General features: G+C 42.3%; 1 protein-coding gene across 3 annotated transcripts in view; it reads right to left on the bottom strand.

Annotated features, from left to right (window-relative positions):
* UBE3D (ubiquitin protein ligase E3D) overlaps positions 1-21,200 on the bottom strand; it is a 180,791-nt gene that overhangs the window by 26,609 nt on the left and 132,982 nt on the right. The window contains exon 10 of one of the 3 annotated variants that reach the window (XM_084753454.1): positions 10,620-11,052. The exons of 1 other annotated variant lie outside the window; for it this stretch is intronic. In XM_084753454.1, the coding sequence (XP_084609580.1) occupies positions 11,032-11,052 (21 nt within the window). In that variant the 3' untranslated portion in view covers positions 10,620-11,031. Of the gene's footprint in view, positions 1-10,619; positions 11,053-18,334; positions 18,936-21,200 lie in introns of those variants that run through there. One more of the 3 variants, XM_084753451.1, reaches the window with a different exon arrangement.

Below are 21,200 nucleotides of genomic sequence, written 5' to 3'. Positions count from 1 at the left end.
AGACTAGGGTCCCAGTACTGAAAGGTGAAATGGACACATCCCTAAAATAGAAACTATAACCAATTCCTCAGAAAGGAAAAATTAGTTTTCTCTAACACTGGTAATACTAACCACTTTTAAAAGTTTCTATTTTTAAATTTATTATAATTTATTCAGACTACATCCTGAATGATATCTCCCCCCCCCCCCATCCTCCACCACTTGTATCTTCCTGTTCCCGTCTTTCCTCCCTCTTCTGCCCTATTCCCCTCCCCTTGACCTCTGACAGAAGGAGACCTCCTCCCCCACCATACGGCCACAGCCTATCAGGTCTCATCTGGACAGCCTGTTTCCCCTTCCTCTGAGTACCACCTGGCCTCCCCACCAAAGGGAAGTAATCAAATCAGGGCACCAGAGTTCATGTAAGAGGCAGTCTCTGCTCTCCCCGCAGCCTTGGAGGATGAGCTTTCCATTGGCTAGATCTGAACAGGGGGTCTAGATTTACTGCATGCATTGTCCTTGGCTGGTGCAACAGTTTGTGCAGAGTGCAGGTTCCATGCCCCATGGTAAATGGCCAACATAAAAACTAACTAACTAAGATACATACATACATACATACATACATACATACATACATACATACAAGAGAGACAAAGAATTCTGCTCATGGACTTGTTTCAGAAATGATGTGTTAGTGTTTAAGTATTATGACACTCAAAAGTCATCCTTGAGTCTATTGTCTAGCCTGGATGAGATGTTGAAACACAAACAAAAGACTGAGAAGAGCAACTTTCAGTGAAATGCCGTAAGCATAGACGCAGGGATTTGATCCACACAGGGCTTTGGGATCCAAGACACGAAGTACAACCCAGGAAGTGGCCCCCTTTTCACCTCTACATCATGGCTTTGCCTTTTCAAAGCTGGGAGAGGGGCCACTCTTTACACAGGGCACCCAATGGTGGACAACTCAACTGTGGAGATCATTGATAGCAGATGGCGTGGAGAATAAGAAGGAAGAAATAGTCAGCCCTGTGACGTGGAGGACAGCTATCATGGGATCCACGCGAGCCCTCCACCCATGATCTGGCGTGGTCACAGAATTTTGCTGGAATCTGTAAGATTTTCAGGGGTAGTCATGAGAACCAGAAAGACACAGCTTTTATTCCTGTTCATCTGACCTCACTTTTTTCTACGCCCAATGTTGGTGGGGACCAAAACCACAAACTTCACAAATATTAACTTAAATCATTTCAAGAATTCACTGGGTTATTCTCTATGAAAGGCTTTACTTATCTGAAGTTTAGTAATAAATTCAAGTAACTTTTTTCTCAGCTGATATTTATGGTAGAGTGTGCACACTTTATACTTATGTGACTCCTGGCGCAGTTCTGAACATGAGACTGGGGAAATAAATGGAAAAAAATGAAGAAAAAAAAAATAAAAGAATAGTGCTTGTGTCCTGGGGAAGACTGCCACATTCTCTTAGAATCAATGGGGACAAAGAAGGCAAAAAGAACTAATGTCGGGCTGGAGAGGTAGCTTAGAGGTTAAGAGCACTGATTGTTCCTCCAGAGGTCCTGAGTTCAATTCCCAGCAACCACATGGTGATTCACAACCATCTATAATGTGACTTGATGCACTTTTCTGGCCTGCAGGTGTACATGCAAACAGAGCACTATATGCATAATAATAAATCTTTTTAAAAAATGGAATCTTTCTTTTAAAAAGGCTAATGTCAGAAAGCCTATAGCAGTGGTTCTCAACCTGTCAGCCATGACCCCTTTGGGGGGGGGGCGTCAAACAACCCTTTCGCAGGGATTGCCTAAGACCCACTGGAAAACACAGATATTTACATTATGATTCATAATAGTACCAAAATTATGAACAGGTAGGAAGTAGCAATGAAAATACTTTAATGGTTGGGGGTCACCACAACATGAGGAACTGTATTAAAGGCTCGCAGCATTAGGGAGGCTGAGACCACTGTTAAGTGTGAAAATACTTAGAACGTGCTATTCTGTGCCATGCCTGAAGGCAGAGACTCCCACAATCCTGCTGTAACCTGCTGCTCTTTGAAAACAAGTAACAGTAGAATGGGGCAAATACTGATGAAGTTATTTGGCAAAGACATCCTCTGGCAGTATTTTGGGAGGAACTGCAAGGCTCTGTCTTGTTCTGCAGTGACATTTGTTCTGCCCCTCTCAGTTAGCCTCACACTTTGCTACCTGATTATTTCCCCCACCTCCAATGAGTTTCTCCTGCCCAGATATCTCAGGAAATAAATTCCATATGCTATGAGGAAGAGGGGTTGGCAGGGAGGAGCAAGTCTAAAAATACACAGTGCCGCCGTAACTGGAATGTATTGCGCATGGCACGCCGGGTGCTGTCCTAACACTATGCACATCTGTTTGATACTTAAAACCTCTGGGGTGTGTGTGTGTGTGTGTGTGTGTGTGTGTGTGTGTGTGTGTGTAACAGAAAGATCTTTGTAATCGAATTTTATAGCTGAATTTAAAGAACTCACTCAAGACTACCCAGGTGACATTTCAATCTAGATCATGGAGCCTTCTCGCTGCATTCAAATCCAGAGCTCTCAGAGGGTCCTGGAGACATAAAAGAAAAACGTGTCTCCTGCTCGTGTTGTGTTTGTTCCCTGAAAAGCCAGCAGGTGCTGTTCTTTATCATTTACTCTGCACAGGTTAAAGAGGCCATTCCCTCCCTCGTCACCCCTGGCCCTTCGCAGTGCCCCCCATTCAGCTGGACCTCCTTCCTATTTCAAAATGTCACTGTCCCTCAGTGACCTGCTTCAGCCGGTCAACAGTTTGTTCTCTGAGCGTTCTCTTCTGCTCATGGGAAGGGACTGTGGACCCCAGTGGCTGTTGGGGGCACACTTGGAGCTCAGCACTGTTACTCTAAGATGTGTAATGTTTTCTTCTCAAGTGTCCTCTCATCTTCATTCTGGTCCTTAATCCCGCCCTGCGCAAGGCCTGATGACATGGATCTCAGAAGCACTGTTAGGTGCATAGAGACCTTATCCACCCTCTACCAGGAGCCTTTGTTTACTTAGAGGAATTCCTGGCACCAAAGCAATAAAGTAGAGAAATGCATCTCCACACACATAGGAGCCAGATCTAAGTTTTAAAAAAACATTTAAAAAATATTTTTTACATATACATTTATATTATTACACGTATATACAATAAACTACCTATAGTAAGAAGAACCGTGACACAATCAGGAATTATATAAACGTTATGTGGAGAGCGGGGACTGACTCTGACATGAACTCTGGTGCCCCATATTTGACCACCTCCCCTTGGTGGGGAGGCCTGGTGGCACTCAGAGAAAGAATAGGCAGGCTACCAAGATGAGACTTGATAGCCTATGACCATATAGTGGAGAAGGAGGTCCCCCTCGGTCATAGACCTAGGAGAGGGGAATAGGGTGAAAGCAGGAGGGTGGGGGGAGGAATGAGAGGATACAAGTGATGGGATAACAATTGAGTTGTAATCTGAATAAATTAATTAAATAAAAAACCAAAATAAAACAAATAAATGTTATATTCATAGTGTTTTGGCTATTTGTATTTGACAGCCTTGAAGAAAACATCTTTCTTATCTTAGTGCCTCTAAAATTCTGAATGGATCTAAATTTGCCTTTAACTACTATCACAGGAAACGAGCTTCACAGAATCCTTTAGGAATTTCTAACACATTTAAAATTTGCTGATGAATTCTTTGCAAGTTTATAAAGCACACCCTCTTTTTTCTCTCTGGATCAACAGTAAGCAACATCTTCTGCCTGATAATCTGCGCCCAATCACTTTTTCTTTTCTTCTTGGCATCTTCTCAGATTGGAAGGATTAAATTTTGGAATTCTATTGCTAATCCCGCTTTACACTACTCATCCTGTCTTGAGGACACCATCGTAGCCAGGTGTGGAGGGGAACACCTGTGATCCCAGTACTCCAGAGGCTCACACAGAAGGAGCCCAAGCTCCAGGCCAGGCTGGGCTATGTAGTAAGAGCGCACCTTTAACAAAATGATAAAGATTATTAGAATAATTTAGAATACTTGTACTAATATTTAACCACATTAACACTTTATAGCATTTGCAGTATTTTTTCTAGAGTTTATTATTCAGAATCTCTGGGTGAGGGGAAGGGGAGCTGTAACTGAGCAATTTTTTTTTTTTCAGAAATCACGGTGGGTTTACAAGCTTGCTCCCGATGCCTTGCTGTTTTTTGTTTTTGGTTTGTTTGCTTGTTTGTTTGCTTGTTTTCTTCTTCTTTTTTCTTTTTCTTTAATAGAACCCAGCACTACCTGCCCACGAATGACTCTACTCACAATGGGCCCGTATCAATCATTAATCAAGAAAATACCAAGCCAGGCGTGGTGGCACACACCTTTAATTCCAACACTCAGGAGGCAGAAGCAGCTGTGAGTTCGAGGCCAGCCTGGTCTACAAAGCGAGTCCAGGATAGCCAAGGCTACACTGAGAGATCTTGTCTTGAAAAAACCAAAAACCAAAACAAACAAACAAACAAAAAACAAAAAAAGAAAAGAAAATACCCTACAGACACACCCACAGGCCAATCTGATGAAGACAACTCCTCAATTGAGATTTCCCCCTTCCAGCTATGTCTGGGTGTGTGTCAAGTTTACAAAAGCTATCCAGAACAAAGAGGCGAAGGAACTAGACATGCAGAATAGCTCAGGGTCCACTAAGTGTAGTGCAAAGGCCTGGACAGTCTGTTTAAGGAAGTAACAGGCAAAGGGCTGTTAGGACAAGGGAAGCCTACTCCCTTATTCCAGCCACAGGCACAGTCATCTGGGTGTGATGGTGCCTCTAGTGCCTAAGCAACAACTGTGCTCTCACCATTGCAGTAAGAGAGCCCTGCAGTCCGAGTTTAGGGATTTGCATCAGAGCCTTTAAATGGGAAACCTACTTCTATGGCTGCTTTAGATTACCCACTGTTGGAATTCATGACTTGAGTATTTTTAGAAGATGTACTGAAATTTTCAATAAATACTAGTGATGTGGAGGAACAAATTATGGCAATAAAAGCGTTCTCAATTTTTGCCTCCAAAACAAACAATAAAGGTTTAATACATAAAGATGTTAAAATATGGAAGTATTTATATGGTAAGCCTAATAAGGCTGTGTATTGTGGAAAGGAAAGTTGAATACAGAAGACCAGGGGTCCTGGTTGGGATTTTGTTTGTTTGTTTTGTCAATTTGATACAAGCTAGAGTTGTCTGGGATGAGGAATTTCAAGTGAGGAAATGTTTCTATTACAGGGCTTGTTGGCAAGTCTGTAGAGCATTTTCTTGATTAATGATTGCAGTGGGGAGGGAGTCCTGCCCCTTGTGGGTGGGGCCATCCCTGGGCAGGTGGTTCTGGGTGCTATCAGAAAGCAGGCTGAGTGAACTATAGAGAGCAAGCCAGTAAGCAGTGTTCCTCCCTGGCTTCTGTGTCTGTTCCTGCCTTGGCTTAGCAATGGTCTCTGTATGATTTGGACGGGTAAACCAAATAAACCTTCTTCTCAAGTTGCTTTTAGTCACAGTTTTATTACAGCAATAGAAAGCAAACTAAGACACAGAATCATCCCATGAGCAGTTCCCATTAGAAGGGCCAGGAAGGTTTACGCTGGGTCCACTAGAGGCAGAACTAACCAGTCGGGTTTTCCCTGGACAAGTGCACATTGCTCCTTGTAAACAGGGGGGGCCTAGAATAAATTTGGGCCCTGAAAAGTGTGTGTGTGTGTGTGTGTGTGTTTTATTTTTTATTAAGATTGAGAACTAGCTGGTTTATTTTATTCTTACATGAAAATGGAGACCCTTAAAAAATTAATAGTGCAGATCCAATGCATTTTAAAATGTTTCAAGCAGGTTTGGGTCTGTCATTCTTAAAATTAGAGCACTTTCTTATAATAGCTAGTCTCCACGGAGCTCTCCTTCTTTCCCCCTGAGATCAAGAGCTAATGGGCTGATTCGGAAGATGACATCTTGAGCAATGGAAATGGAAAACTGTTGCGTACAGTCATACTGAGCGGGCTTGACTATGTACTCCGAAGTGTATAGAATTTTTAGATTAGTGAAACACCCTCCTGCCCCATATTTCTAAGATAGCTGGTGATTCCAACTCTAGATTAGGATATAGCAGTCATTCTACAGCCCTAAATTATAGCATATTGCAAATGCCAATGTCTTGACTTACATTAAGAATACATGCTCACACATATGCATGAAACACACACACACACACACACACACACACACACACTGTTCAGAGGTGCCAATGAAGTGCCTTTACCTGCCATGTAAAACTGTTCAACACTGTCGGCATTTTCCCTGCAGTGGCACTGAGCAAGTTTAATTGGGGCCAGTTCTGTTTGGTTCTAGTCTAGCCCTTTATCTGGAGTAGGCAGAATCAAGTTTTACTAGTATTAGTGGACCCTTATTTAGCCAAGCTACTTTTTGGCAAAGTGACATTTTGTCAAGGCAGTGTGCAATCTACCCATTTTATGACTCATCTCCAAAGTCACTCTTGATAGAGCTGCCTTGAGATGTGGGTCTCCCTACGTAGTCCATGCTGGCCTTGAACTTGCAGTGCTCCTGACTCAGCGTTCTGAGTTCTGGGATTATAGCCCTTGGGAGAACTTCAGTACTTTGGTCAAATATAAACCTAAGATTGATAAACACCTGAAGCTTAGATTTTTCTTGTCTACAGTAGTATCTCCTACCTTACTTCCTTTGTTCAGCTGAAATGATAACATAGTGCTTTATGATGCAACATCATGCTTTTTGTCTGTTCTCTCTATGAGACAGTGAGCTGTACGGGGCCAAATTCATTGTCTCACCCACAGAACCCATAACTGTTTGACACAAAGTAGTCAGTGAACATGCATCGATTGGTCAAACTTATAGGTGGCCAGCAACAGTTTACCTATTGTAATTTTATAGTATGTGAGAATAAGTTAGCAGAATTGCTTACTTACAGCAGTCTTTCGAGATTAGAAAATGGACTGGAAATTTGCTTTCCCATGCCTCTCTGGTCCTTTTACTGGTGTGCCAAAATTCTGTGCTCTGTTATCTAGGTGTGCGGCTGAACAGATTCTGGGATTGTAAATATATAGTCACAAGACAGAGAAAGTGATTATGGAATAAGTTCCTGGAGTCAGTGTTCACTGTACAGCCTGTTTCAATTCTTCCAAATCCTCCTAGCATTGCTGAACTGAATTTAACTCTTTTTTAATGGTAGCTTTCTGTGTGTGACAGTCTCTGCCCATTGTTGTTATAAATGCATAGAGCAAAGCTCTTCTATTTAGACAGAGAGGTACCACTTAGAAAGGTTCTATTTCCCATTCCACCTTCCTGTCTGGTTCCAAAGGATCCTTAGAGATTCAAATCTTTCCACTGAGTAGCCATAAACAGCTGACTTTGAACATCAGCTCAACAGTATTAGTAGCTCTTCTTTCCCAAAGAATCACAGAAGACCAATAAGCTTGAGGAGTTTTTTGTTTTTTGTTTTTGTTGTTGTTGTTTTTCAAGACAGTGTTTCTCTGTGTAGCCTTGGCTGTCCTGGACTTGCTTTGTAGACCAGGCTGGCCTGGAACTCACAGGGATCCAACTGACTCTGCCTTCCGAGGAGGGCTGGGATTAAAGGCGTGCGCCACCACGCCCAGCAAGTTTGAGATCTTAAGTTGTGTGGCAGATGGAATGAAAGGCACAGTAACACACTACCTGTCCTTTCTCACATTCATTGTGTGCTGTCCCTCTATCACCACCAGACCACAGCAGGTCACCAGAAATGAGGCTGGCTTGATTCTTTGTTAGACCACTGAGGGAAAGTAAAGTACAGCATTTGACTCCAAATAGCTGAGCAAGACAGGGTTACTAAGTCAGAATAATATTCTAGCTGGCTTTTGTTTTTGAGCAGAAGTTATGTATATTTTTGTGTATTTGTGCATATTCCTGCCAGTGCATGCTCATGTTTGTGTGTGTGTGTGTGTGTGTGTGTGTGTGTGTGTGTAGGCCAGAGACTGATTTCATTTATTATTCTTCAGGAAGGAGGTCTCTTGTTTTGAGTGACAGAGTCTTTCACTGCACAGGGGCCCAGAGACGCGCCTCTCCAGGACTGGGACTATAAACTTATGCCACCACACCCATGTTTTCCCATGCATGCCAAGGATCACACTCAGGATCTCATATAAAAGCCGTAACAGTTCACCAACTGAGTCGTCTCCTGATCTCTCAGTTATATTTTTTAAAGATAACCATAAAAATACATCAGTGTGCTCATGGCTGCTGCTTCTTCTTCTTCTTCTTCTTCTTCTTCTTCTTCTTCTTCTTCTTCTTCTTCTTCTTCTTCTTCTTCTTCTTCTTCTTCTTCTCCTTCTTCTTTTTTTTTTTCTCCCAGGGGAGCAGAACTACTGTGGAAGAAAAATTCCTTGCAAGCACAGGTTGAATGGCAGCACATCAGACATATTGCAGTCTCCACCACTAGATTAATACAAGTTCAACTCCAACAGTCAAACACAAAGACACTTTTAGTCTGGGCTACATGCCAAAGCCTCAGAATCTTGCAGACTCATATGATCACTAATATATAACTGTAGTTGGTCACCAATCTTGTTTCTCAGGCTGCCTCTCTTGTAGCAATGGTTCTTAAACACAGTCAGTTCTGTTAATCATGTGTCCAGTTTGGACAGTAGAGCTGGGAACGGAAGAGGAGAACATCCTGCCTGCTCCTATAGGCAGTGGTCAGAAAGGCTCCCACAAAGATGGCCAAGGATGGCCATGGACAAAGTACTGAGGTCTGTAGAAGAGTGTTAATTTAGAACATGGTTGCTCTGGCAAGAGATCACATCCAAAGACCTTCTAGGTCTGTGTGATCCAGGTGGAATACAAACACACCTTTAATCCAGGAGACAGAGGCAAGCAGATCTGAGTTCAAGGCCAGCCTAGTATAGAGCAAGTATCAGGTAAAGAAAAGCTTAGATACAGGCATGGTAGTACATGCCTTTAATCACAAACAATGAATGTAAAGTTAGTTTGTAGAAGGAAGCACCCATATTTGAAAGTGATGTCTAATTGAGTGGCAGAAAGAGGAAGTGACTAATCAGAAAAGATTTGACAGAATAGGATATACCCAACTGTCATGAGAAGAGAGGAAAGGGAAGCTACTTAAGGGGAAATGGAGAGAGAGAGAGAGAGGGAGGGAGGGTGGGGGGGGGGAGAATTTTTTTTTTTTTACTGGGCACAGTAACAGAGAGACAGGTTGCAGAGAATGCCGATGAAGACCAAATAGACCACAGAATGAGAAGGAGCCAAGAGATTAGAGCAGATTATTGCTGGAGTTAGCTTTAGTTTTAGGCCAGGCAGAGCAATTCTGGGGCCAAGAAGCCAGACTGAATAAATCAGCTGGGAGAGGAGTTTGATCCAGGAAAACGGAGTTGAACCAGCCAGCCCAGAGCTCAGTAAGAACAAGAAAGGGCGAACTTATTAAGCAATAAGTCTCAGAAGCTGAAAACGTTCTAGGTCTAGGTTAGACTGTACGGAGGCTAGAAGCTTCCAGGATTAGGCCTAGGTTAGCAGAAGGAGGCAATAATCTCCTGAGACAACTGAAGCAGGCGAATATAAGTTACTTTTACATTTTGACACTCCAACGAGTGGCTCAATGGCAGAGAGATCACTCCAGCTGTGGGCAAACTGAGAAGGCAGCAGATTTGCAGAGGCAGGCAAATAAGTTCCTTTTACAGAGGTCAAGAAATCTTGCTCTCTATTGCCAGAAATCAAAAGCATGAAAAGTCAGCATGGTGTTAGGAGGCTAGTAGCTTAAGTCAAGCCAAGGTAATTCTCTATGGCTGGAGTGTTGGACATAACACCAAGAACACGCGTGTTTCAAACTGTGCCTAATAAAGTGACCCTGTAGGATGCAGCAGATGTCAGTCCACTTGGCTACAAAGTCAGGGCAGTGAATTAAGCTCTAATTCCGAATCCCACTGCTCTGCTGGGTAAACTCCAAGGAAGAGGAACCGAATCAGGATGACAAACGATACCTACAACTAAGGATGTCAGGGAATGAGGGAACAGAAAACTCAGTTGTTTGGAATGAAAGAGGTATTATTAGGTGGCCCACACAGGTGAGCTCTACAACCGGCGACTTCAGAGCCTGGGACTGTCCTCCTGAATGTGCGGCAGGGAGGGGAGAACGTGGATGCATCTCCAGCAAAGGAGATCAACCCACCTGGCCATAGCCTCAAGGCCAGTCGCAGCTTTTGAGCTGATGGTGTGATTTCCAGGAGCATCTCCAGCCTTTTCCACACAATTAGGAGCAGGCCTGGGCTCTGCAGGATCCGGCTCAGCTCTTGTCATTCCCAATGTTTCCTTGTTCGGGCACAATAATTGAGATAACTCAATATGAAGACGCCAGCGTTGTACATTTATTAATTTGCAATAGCATGTGGTGAAGGAAATAAAGAACCAAAAGAACACACGCGGCTTCTCACCCTCAGGAAAACTTTTAATTGGATAATCACTCATTCAAACAAACACCAACAAGCACCTTCTTTGAATAAGATATGAAAACTTGTACATTTTAGTTTTTTTAAAAAAATGTGTCTTAAACAAACCCAGAGCGCTTTATAAGTTTATTTCCCGGGATTTAGAGCAGTTAACATTCAGCTCCCCAATGAAGTTCCTCGCTGTGTTCCTCACACAGGACAGATGGGTTTCTATTAGCTAAGATGCTTCCAGGTGGTGCTGACGCAGCAGCAGAGATTTGAATATTCCTCTCTGTGGGAAAGTAGAGCTGCAACTTCTGTACTTAACCTGCCACAACCTGCTACTACAACTTTCCTCATAGCCTTGAGTTTGCGGGGCTCTGAAGAGCACAATTCAGACAAGTACACTGGGAACTTTAGCACAGGGCCCTCACTCTGAAGCTCTGTTCTTGCCGGCTGTGCTCACAGAGCTGACTGCAGGCCTTGGCTGTGCTCTGCGCTGGACAGCTGTCTGCTGGTAGACCAGAAAGCCTCGGCTTCAACAGTTACATCTTCAGAAAGGCTACCTGGAAAACAAACAAACAAACCACAATGCTTTAAATGATAGCACGGGATGCAATGGCTGTGGCTGCACAGCAAGTCTGAGTGGGGCTGGGGCCAAATCTGGTCAACACGATACAGACCGATCTCAAAAAAAAAAAAAAAAATGTGACTCAGGAGAGGCAGGCAAGCATTGCATTTTACAGCAAGAGCCAATCAATCTTTTTTTTAAAACGAACCATCAAGTAATTAGAATGATTCATATCCACTTTAAAGAGAAGATAAGAGTTTTAATTGACAGTAAAGTTATATGTCCATGAAGTAATGCAGTTCATGTGCCCAAACGGCTCTTTTAGACATTCTGTCAGCAGAATTCTGAATCTAAAGGATTCCTAGGCAATTCTGCATCCTTAACACTGTGGATAAGTGCCCCCCGTCTTCTCAGGTCATGCTGATACTTCTAATCATATTTAATTATACTTGTTGTGTTTGCCAGTCGCGATGCATCTTAACCCAGTGTTCAAATGAAACCTTAATTCATAACGGGCTCATGGGCAGAATATTTTCAAACCATCAACAAGGCCCAGATGAAACAAATGCCTGTACTATCCTAATAGTTCCCATAACAGAGAAACAGCAATGATAGCACCTCACCAATGTTTACAGAGTTTTAGTTCAGAGGTGACAAAAGACCAGGAACTGTGTTACCAACAGGAAGAGAGGCAAACACGGGGATAATGCTGACCTAGGTGGGGAGTTTGAGGAGCTTGCACTAGGCCAAACAGAAGTCAATTCATCCCATTCTTAGAGATGTATCAAAGGCATCAGGGAAGTTGGTGCCTGAGTCCCAGCTGCAGTGAAAGGGGCACGGTTAATGATCCCCATTCCAAGGAAGGGAACAAGGCAGAGCCCCGCAGTGCAGGAGGCATCGGCTTTATGGAGAGTGCTTCAGAGGATGTTTCTCTTCATATGGTGCTGGAAAGAATGCACCTGCTGAGTTTCCATATCAACTTCCTGCTGAGCTCCTCCATCAAGTTTTGCAGTGGCAGTACCAAAGTTGAGGAAACGGGCAAGGAAGCAGGGTTACAGATCCTAGACATCATCTAAACATGGGGCAATTACAGCTGACATAAACCTCCAGGGCTTCCCGTGATGATCAAAGGAGATAATGGGCTGGGTGAGGGGTGGGAAAATGTGCTTTAGGCCAGGCCAGGCCCTATAGTGTGTGTAAGCTAGCTTGAGCTGCACCCTGTCTCAAAAAAATATGAACAAATAATAAAAATATAATAGTTATGAGGAGATAATACAGTACATAAATCCATGTGATTTTTCCCTCTTTCTCTCCATTTTCCAGTTACTAGATGGGAAAGGCTTTGAGGAGAGACTTGTGTGTGTCCCATTAGGGATTAAGGAATTGTTATAGAATTAGATGGGCCTTGAGTCTAACACAGGGTCCACTGAGGGCAGGGGTGTCCTGCTTCTATGCAAATAGTTCTGCTAGGAGAGGACAAAATCAGTTATCTCTTTTGATTCTGCAAATCACTGTGACACGGAGCAGTTAAAAGAGCAGCCAACTTCAATCTGTGCCATTGTGGGAACAGTTAGGACGGTCAGACATCGGAGAAGACTCTGAGACAGTCTTGGTTGTCAACCACCCCGAGGGGTAGTGACTAACATCTAACTGTGGGAGGCAGAGCTGTTGTTGAGCATCCTAATATCACAGGGCTGCCCCCTCAACAATGCCCCCAAAAGTCAATAGAGCAGTGCTGAGAAACGCTGGGGATACATAATGGTTCTATGTGACCAGTTCTTTTACTGACTAGTTCTGTGACCTTTAATGGGCTGCTTGACCTTTCTCTCCCTCTTTCCCCACCTGCAAAATGGGAATTGCATAAAGGCCAACCTGAACCCTGTAAAGCACTTCACGGCATAGGAAGTTTATTTGGACTCTATTTGCCCCGGGCACAGCCTTAAGAGGATTAAGGCAGAACAGCATTTGAAACACTAGTTTACAAAGGGAAAAAAAAAAAAAAAGCTTGGAAAAACTAAGTGACTTGATGCGGGTACAAAGCCTGACAAGTGGCAAAGGTGGACTCGGAGAGACTCTGATGACACCCCTCCATTCCTCACCGTAACCTTGAATCTTCACCATCGCCTCCGACATCAAAAGGCAGTTTTGGTTTCCCGTGCTTAGGACAGAGAACGCCACATAAAGAACACATACTTACAGTAGAGGATACACTGGCGGAATAATGCGAAGAACCCCCACAAAGTAAGAAAAATCTAAAATTTGTACTTAATGATGTTCCCTCTCTAGTTTTGTTAGCTTTCCCTAACAAGAACATTATGTACTTTTTAAGCCTCGATAACAAAAAACGTGCACTCAACCTTGGGAGCAGATATTACGTGATGCCTTTTGGCCCCTTTTTATTTAAATCACTGTGAGTTAACCATTTCAAAGGCTGATTTTATGTTCTCTCGCTTTTATCTGCGACAGAGAAAAATATGCTTCCATTACTGCCATTTATTTTAAGAAAGGATAATTTTTTTTCCTTTGCTATGCTGAGAAAATCCTGTTTTAAAGCATTTAGAAGACATGAGCACAGCTGCAGCTCTAGGCTCTGTTGGCTCTTGCATTTCTGGAATATACAGTGAAAACAGTGACTTGAGGCATTGGAAGAAAGAGATCTTTCCTGTGACCAGAAGATGTGACCCTGTGTTCGGTGCACCCAAATATGGACACTTGGCACGGAAGGTGGATGAGCTAAGAGATTGAAAGATAATGTCCCTGCTTTGAGTCACCTAAAAACAACCATCCCAAAAGAGCTAGGCTGACAGAGTGGTGGCCCAGACGCTAAGTCTGTAATGCTTCAGTTATATATGAACAACATGCTCAACAGTTTAAAACATATAATCTTAGTTAGCAAAGCTATACTGGTTGTTAACAGAGGTTTCCATCAATATAAAGATATGTTGTCAAGGCAGGCCACATGAGACACAATTTGCCTTTTAAAAAGCTATATAAGTGTTTTGGGATATAGTAAACACAACCATTAAAGATTGTAAAATATTGAAAACTTTGAGTTTCATAATTACAAGTTTTGATTTTTTTTCTAGGGTTTAAGAAATACTATGTGTAGTAGACTTGTGCACTTAGCACATATGATACCATATAATGTATTTCAGTAAAGCGTTAGACAATTCTACATACAGTTGTACTTAAAGAAGATCTCACATTTTAAATAGGAAACAATATTAATGATTGACACAGAATTTGAGCACATTTAAAAATTATATTTACAATAAACTGGCCAAATTGGTTTTATTAAATTTATGATTTAGAACCAGTGTGTAATGTGTATTGTTTTCCTTAAAAGCTGAAATTTTAAAAACTCATTTTATGTTGTTGAAGAAAATACCATTTTAACTACTACTACTACTGACAGAAATAATTCATGAATGTAAACTGGAGGATATTGGTTTTGCTAGTGAATAGAAATGTATTACTTGTACGTGCTAGGTGTACTGTTGGTCATGCATTTTACTTTACTTAGTTCCTAAAGAACCGATTACTGGCTGATTTAGGATAGGAGACATGTAATGTGTTGGAACTTAATAAAACAAACCGTATGTATTCTCTTTAAAATGTAAGTGATCTTTATCCATGCACAAATAATCTGTTTCCTACACTTGATATAAAAAAGTATGTATTTGAGTTGTCTTTTTAAAAATAATTGAACACTATTAAATAACAACTGATCCGATGCCAAAAAAAAAAAAAAGAAAGAAATATTATGTGTATGGGTATTTTGCCTACATGAATATCTGTGCTCATGTCTGGTAACTGCAGAGATCAGAAGAAGGTATCGAATGTTCTGGAATAGGAATTAAAGACAGTTGTGAGCCACCATGTACATGCTAGAAATTCAAGCGTGGGTCCTCTGGTGCTGTTAACCACTGGGCAGTCTCTCCAGCCCCTCATAACTGCAGGCTTTCAAAAAGATTCTAAAGTAAGTAGTCATAGCTATACCCAGATATCCCTTTTAACATGAAATAGTGCTGTTAACATGAAATAGATAGGCTTTATAGTGAGACAAGGAGATTTTATATTGTATGCTTTGTATGGTAAAAATAAACCGTATAGAATAAAATAGTTTCTAAGACCCACACTTCATTTATAAAATAAAATATAATTGTGAACACAAAAATAAATCTGACTTTTTTAAAATTAGCATTTATCAAATATGTTTGACATCTTAAAGTAACACTGGCATTAAATACTTTTCCTGTCTCCCTAGCTCAGTATTTATCAAGAGGCCGTGGAAAGCGCCTGCACCTGGCTTTTGAGTTGAATACAGTATAAGATATTCCTCCCTCGGAGCTGGTAGGCTGACTTCATTTGTCCCTTGGTTCAGTCTGGCTTATGCCACTTACTGTCCCAGTAACAATCACATTTAGAAAAAAGGATTCCTTCACGGCGCTAACACAGGAGGAGAGGCCAGCCACACAGTAAGCCTGATAAGTTTAAGATGCCTAACACCTGCTGGAGCAAAAACCACTTATGTTAGGAAGAGAGGCTTCTAAAGTAGTTCCCTGAAGGAAGTAATTATTACTCTAATTATGGATTTTGTATTGGCAAAAAAAGAGACAGTAAAAGTCGGCATGACAAAGAGTTTGGTGCAAGCTGGTTCCCACTGGAAGATGTTGGCTTGCTTAAGGAGTTCTGGCAAACAGTCCGAGGGGGAGAAGTTCCCTGGCGCACCAACAGCCAGCAGCTACAGGTGCATTAGTAGACTAAAGGAGCGAAGGCACAGCCTTTGAGCCCCACAGGTTCTGCACAGACTCAGCCAAGCCCTTTAAAATGTGGGGCAGAGTGTGATGGTGCATGTGGGTTAATGGGAGCCTTCACCTGGGATTTTTTTTTTTAATAAGCCATGGGATACACTGTAACGATTGGCATATAACTCAAAAAACTTGTTGGTTTTCAGGCGCGAGGGGAATAGGGAAGCTTAAGCCACTAGGAGAAGGGCAGCCAGTGGCTCCATCTGAAGATGGGGCAGAAAGTGCAAACTAACATCATCCACTTGTCAGAGAGTTCTAGCCTTCAGCAAAGGAAGCAAGTTCAGGGTGCATACTTGACATCACTTCTTTCAGAACGTGTTGGCTGTGGAAGGCACCGTCAGAGCTGGACAGAGCTCCTGTGACATAGGGGTGAGCTGCCAGTTCTGAAACACCAGTTACGTAAAGCAAACTCAGTCATTTTGCTAAGGACACCAGACCCACAGGGCAGAACATTTACATGGGAATAGTCTCTAAGTGTTTCATAAAAAAACCTCCTGCCTCAAGCACAGACTGTGTTTGTTAGGAAATGATGCTCATGTGGGTGGGCGCTAAAAAGTGGCAGATAAAACAGTGCTAGCTCAATAAGTAAAGCTATCAAGCTGACACTGAAAAGTCCTAGTTTCTCTTTTCTCTGGAACAGCTGTGAACAGGTTTGTTGAGTAAGCACACGGTGGCGGTGGCACCAGGGCAGCTATGGTCCGGAGTGTTTGGAATTTTGTCCCCTTGGGACCAGCACCTGAACAAACAAATGTAGTTGGGCGTGGAGTTCCTAGAAGCCAGAGTCTTTTCTGCAGTATCAATTAAATGAAACAGTTACCACTATCCTCAGCTAGGTGGCTTTTGCAGAAAACAAATCTTTTTTTTTCCCTCAACCTTTTCTATTAAAGGAGCCTGTCTTTGAAGGCTCAGAATTGTGAGGGCTGAGGACACAGAGTTGGGATGTGGAACCTTCATACCCGGGGACTAAGGAGCTCTCTGTAGCCGGCGAAATCATTGCAACGTTGACTTCTGCAATAGCTTTCACGTTCTGATTTAGCTTGAAACAATAATTCAAATAGAGATGCAAGCAATGCAAAACCAAAACCAAAACCAAACCCCTCCAAACCCTCTCCCTGAAAACCACTTCTGAGCCTCTCTCAAGGGCAGAGGGAGAGCAGCCAGAGAGGATGTACTTGGGGACTCTACCCGTCAAAACTGAGAAAATGCCATGACTGTTATATGCAAGCAAAAATGCGATGCTATAATTAGAGGCCTTCAGGTCAACACTGTTTGGGTACATAAGGGCAGAACTCTGTCAGGCAGGCAGGACAGGAGACTCAGGTGATCTGCCATTCTTTTCAGGGAAAGGGCTAGTGAAGTCACGGCCGCCCTTCCAAACTGCCTTGGTTAATTTTATATCACACTGGAGCCACTCTGCTTCTGTGATTTGCTTTAACAATTTGTTTATAATTATATGAAATATAGCTCAAATTAGAAAACATTAAAAAGTACATACAAAAAAGGAAACTATAATTACTATAGCTCCATTATTCAGAGATACTGAATAATGTCCTGTTTTTTTCTTTATGGATGTTTATTTACCACATATACCTGATCATTTCTATAGATGCTGTTTAGTAATACACTGCTTATTTTTAACCTACAGATGTATTGTGGCAGTTTTCACATTTTACTAATATTTTTATGATAACTTTTAATGGTAATGTTATATTTCATTATATATCTGTGTCACTTAAAGGAAAACCAGTATATAACTTCTTTTGCCAGAAATAAAATTTGGGAATTTGGGATGAGGTAGTACTGAGCTCACTGGTTCTTAGGACGATGTCTCTGGACCATAATCTGGGGTGCTGTCTCTAGACCAGCTTCATCCTCATCTCTGGGGTGCTATCTCTAGACCAGCATCATCCTTTTCTCTGGGGGGCTGTCTCTGTATAAGCATCACCCTCGCTGCGCAAGATCTTGTTAAAGGAGAGTTATCCTGCCCTACTCTGGACCCACTGGATCAGAAACTTGAGGGAAATGGTTTTCCAGGGAGTGCCTTTCGGATGATTCTGCTACCGTCTACTTTGACAGCCATTACTTTAGTCTGATTTTACAAAGCTACACAAATGATCTTGGGGAAGGTTCTTGACTTGTTTAGAGGCAAAACATAGGTCTCCTTACTTCAGCAAACCAAACTGCATTCTAGACCAGCACAAACTGAGGACTCTGATGTGAGTGTCCAAAACTATCATGAATTTGAGAAGAAACAATGGTGGGGTGGGGTGGTGGGGGGCAGGGCGGATGATAGGGATGAGGGAAGGTGAAAGGAGGGGGGGGGACATCAGAATACAGTCTACAAATGTATGGAATTGTCAATCAAGATTAATCAATACAAAAAAAACCCCAAATCAGAAATTCTTCTTTAAAAGAAAACACATCTTTTTCTTCTTGAAAAAAAAAAAAAGTGAAAGATCAAATTAAAGTAGAAAGAACCCAATTACGTCCAATGCTGTTTTTTGGGGACATGGATTAACTATGTATCTTAATAGGGCTCTGTACAGTATTTCCATAAATGTCTACAGTGTTCACTGACTGGACTCAACAGCCTTCATTCTGGCCCCACCCTTTTGCCATGCACTCCTAATCTGACCCATCACAAACTTCCTGTAGGGTGGATTCTTTTTCCTTTTACGTGAGTGGAGACAGCAGTGTTTGGTTTGCTGCGCTTAGCTTGCTGAGCCCAGCCCCACCCCAGCTCAGTGCACAGGACAGGATTTCATTCTTAGTTATGGCTGAATGACATTGTCTTATGTGTTCACACCACGTATTCTTTGCTCAGTCATCTGTCTTTGGGCAGCTAGCCTGATTCCACATCTTAGCTGTTGTCTCTGTTTGCTGACTTAACGTCCGCTGCCCCTTCATCAAGAACTGGGGAATCTGTATTGCATGGCAGCCCCGTTTTGGACTCCGCATCAGCTTCATTCCGTTTTCCACGTGGCTGTGTTAGTACACACTCCGAGTGACGGTGCACAAGCTTTCCTTTTCCTCCATTCCCTCCAACGTTCAATGTAACAATGTCGTTCTGTATTTTCAAAAAAAAAAAAATCTCTGTGGGTATCTTTTCATCTTCTGAAAAAGTTTTAGGCCATTTGTTTATTTTTGCTTTTTACTTTAAAAATAGTTTACATTTCTTTATGTGTATGGATGTGTGTGTGTGTGTGTGTGTGCGCGCGCGCGCACACACACGCAAGTCACAGCATCCAAGTGGCAGCCAGAGGACATCTCTTGCGAGTCAGTTCTCTCCTTCCATCTTGTGGGGTCTAGCGATAGAAGCCAGATCTTCAGGTTCAGTAGCAACTGCCTTTACCTACTGCATCATTACTTTGGTCCCCCATTTGCCCACTTTAAAGAACTGCGTTACTTGGGGTTTTTTATTAGTAGAGGTTGGTTTTGCTTTTTCCATGTTCTGGACAATAACTGTCACATGAACGGTGGCAGCTGTCTTCTCCCGCTCTGCAGGCTGTCTGTTCTCTCTGCTGACTATTTCCTTTTGTAGAAGCTTTTTAGGATGATAGAATCCCATTTGTCCATTTTTATTTCCTGTGCTTTTGGGGTTTTGTCCAAAAAGCCAAATCTCACCTTGTGCTGATGTCTTGAAGGCTGTCCCTGTGTTTTCTTCTAGTACTTTCTGACTTTGTAAAAGTGACAATGATAAGAGAGGACGGGCCCAATGCTGACCAGTGTAGAATTAAGCCCTTTATTTTAGCTGCTGAAGACTAAAAGGACACACAGGTTTACCATGTAAAACACAGGAAGACTTAAGTGAATAAGGTTGTGGTGGAGGGGGAAGGAGATGGCTGCTTCTGCTATAAATACCCTGATCTATCTGTCCCCACCCTCCACCACGCCCCTGTGCATGTGAGTGAGTGTGTCCACATGCGTGTGCTTCCGTAAATCTACTCACTTCACAAGAGTCTCTTCAGCAAAATTCTTTGCTTAGTTAAGGTGAAGAAAACTACCACAAATGTAACTTCAAAATAAAGTCACAAAAGTCCCACCAAAAGCTGGTGAGGAAACCAAGCCTGTCATATTTTGCTAGGTAAGATGTAAAAGTACACAGCTATTTTCCAAAATAATTTTCTCCAAAACTAAATATGAGCTGGGCATGGTGGCACAGGCCTTTAATCCCAGCACTCATGAGGATGGCAAGGTCAAGATCTGCTGGGCTATATAACAAGTTCTAAGCCAATCAAGACTGTATGACATCTGTCTTTAAGCAAACACAGCAAAACAACAGGTCAACATGTAAAGCCTATATGATCCACCAACTACAGTCTCGGAACGGAAACTTATGTGCACAGGAGATCTTGCACAGTTTTAATGGTCAAAAACTGAAAGGAGCCTGGGTAGATGTTTCAACAGCAGTACAGGCATTCCACGGGATATTAAGAATCATCAACAAAAATCTACAAATCACTGACACGCACAATTCTCTTGGGGGCTATGCTGAGCCTAAAAGCTCTACCTCAAAAGGTTACATACTATATACCTGCATTCGTGTAACATGATAAAATGATAACATTTTACAAGAACAGACAGAGTAGTGATTGTCGGGGCGAGCGAGGGATGTTGGGGAGGAGAAAATGGGTGTGATTGTGTAAGAATAACAGGATGGATCCATTCAGTGACGGAACTGTCAGTGTCTAGACTGTGCAAAGGATACATGGACACACACTGGTGAGAACACGTATATAGCACTATATACATGAACACACTGGTGATAACACATATATAGCACTGTATACATGAACACACATACACACACACAAATGACAGCACTGAGTAACGGCAGAGGGGTTATATTCATGTCAACACCTTGATTGGGCTACACAATAGTTTTATAAACTGTTATCACCGGAAGCAACTAAGCTACATGTGCAGGGGTCTTTCTATACCATTCTTTATGGCTACACATGGGTATACAAATTCACTTCAGTAAAAAACCCACCTAAACTAACCCTGAAGTATTTCGCAGATGGTTTTGTCTCATTTTCTTCCACCCAGTGATTCTGCATACAGCCAGAGGATGTATTTTTCAAAGCTTTACACTGATGCTGATGTCACTGTATCAGTGAGATCTCATTTCCTCTGTGGAATGACCTTAGCAATCTAGTAAGTAAATTTTGAAATGCAGGTGACAACGCTGTTATAATCAACAGAATTCGGTAGGCAGCCTGGAATTAATACTTAAGTTATACAGTTCCATCCTACGCCTCAGGTGGTCATAAAGCCTGCTGTGACTAGTCCACCGGGCACGCATTCCTTCTCGCTGCCTCATTCCATCATT

The sequence above is a fragment of the Acomys minous genome (genome assembly GCF_964271855.1).
Source record: "Acomys minous genome assembly, chromosome: 13".
Classification (NCBI taxonomy): domain Eukaryota; kingdom Metazoa; phylum Chordata; class Mammalia; order Rodentia; family Muridae; genus Acomys; species Acomys minous.
This window is presented reverse-complemented; position numbering and strand designations above follow the sequence as displayed.